The sequence below is a fragment of the Myzus persicae genome, unplaced genomic scaffold, assembly GCF_001856785.1.
Source record: "Myzus persicae strain clone G006 unplaced genomic scaffold, MPER_G0061.0, whole genome shotgun sequence".
In the NCBI taxonomy this organism is placed as follows: domain Eukaryota; kingdom Metazoa; phylum Arthropoda; class Insecta; order Hemiptera; family Aphididae; genus Myzus; species Myzus persicae.
The window spans coordinates 1-1236 of record NW_019103644.1 but is presented as its reverse complement, the minus strand read 5'-3'; the positions used below and the strand labels follow the sequence as shown (position 1 = coordinate 1236).

Sequence of the window (1236 nt, the reverse complement as noted above, 5' to 3'; positions counted from 1 at the left end):
TTAAATGTTTTTTGTGATAAGGATAACATTTAAAACACTGCAAAGCTCTTATTAACAATCTAAAAATACACATTATTTGATATGAAATTTGGATCTTATGATTGAATTCACAAATCAATATTATTTTGGGTTTCTATATCTATTTTGTTTTTTAAAATTACTCTCATTATATAAATATATGATGCATACATTTCATGAGAATTGTTCTTTGGTATCGAGTGAGCTGAAATGTAAAGTAAGTACACACATTTACCTAAGTTTGAAATACCTACATATATTTATATCTATTTATAGAGATAGTTAAAATTATTTTATGTCTAGATATTACAGATACTACCACCACAATATCCCTCGTTAATATTACAAATAAATAATGTGAATAATTGTTTTTCTTGTTTATTGCGTACATCAATTAATGATAAAAGTAATGCTATTGAATGGAAAAAAGAGTTTGAATTACTAAGTTTAACAACTTATACTGTGAGTGGTTCTTTTCCTGAAAATACGCAAAAATTAGTGTTTAAAGTAAGTATTTACAGATGAAATTTGTCTTGTTAAGTATTATTCTATACTTGCCTATTACCTACCTTTACAAAATACCTATATAATAAACACATATATTTTCCTCGATTTCAGAAGAGATATCATTGCCATCACAATACTCGACCAAATTCGAAAACAATTAAGCCTCATGCAAAACATACATCATGTACAGTAAGATTCACCATTACTGTAAAGCAGAGCAACATGAAAAGGTAAAATAATATTTACTTATTTGTTGGTATAATATATATATTATTATAAAATATGCATTTAAATGTTGATCTATTAAACTAGGATTTTTAATTATTATGTAAATCATATTATATTACAGAGTATTTTTAAATAGGTTATTTGATATTTAATACTAATTGGTTTTGGTAACAATTTTAATATGGTTGCTAAAAATGTATGTCGTTCAAAGTTGTTAATTATTAGTAATTTTTAATTGAATAACTTATCATTAAAATTTAAATGTATATACAAATATAATGCTAATAGCCTTAGTTGCCGAAGCAGAAATTTATATATCAAGACCTATAAAAAAAAATTTACTAGTATTTATTTATAAAAAATAAAAAATTGTGAAATGTAATTCTTAATTGTGTACTAATTATAGGTACTTATATTTATAATGATAATTGTTATTTTTCAGAAGCAAAGATTTATACTTAAAGGAATATCCATGTGAAATAG

General features: G+C 23.1%; 1 protein-coding gene across 1 annotated transcript; it reads left to right on the top strand.

The window, feature by feature from the left end:
- Window positions 1-181: 181 nt before the first annotated feature.
- LOC111034970 lies at window positions 182-755 on the top strand (the record flags this gene model as incomplete). The annotated part of the gene is made up of 3 exons (XM_022316434.1): window positions 182-235; window positions 322-525; window positions 637-755. Coding segments are annotated over exons 1-3 (377 nt in total), but the record flags the coding sequence as incomplete, so codon positions are not given.
- Between the last annotated feature and the right edge of the window lie 481 nt (window positions 756-1236).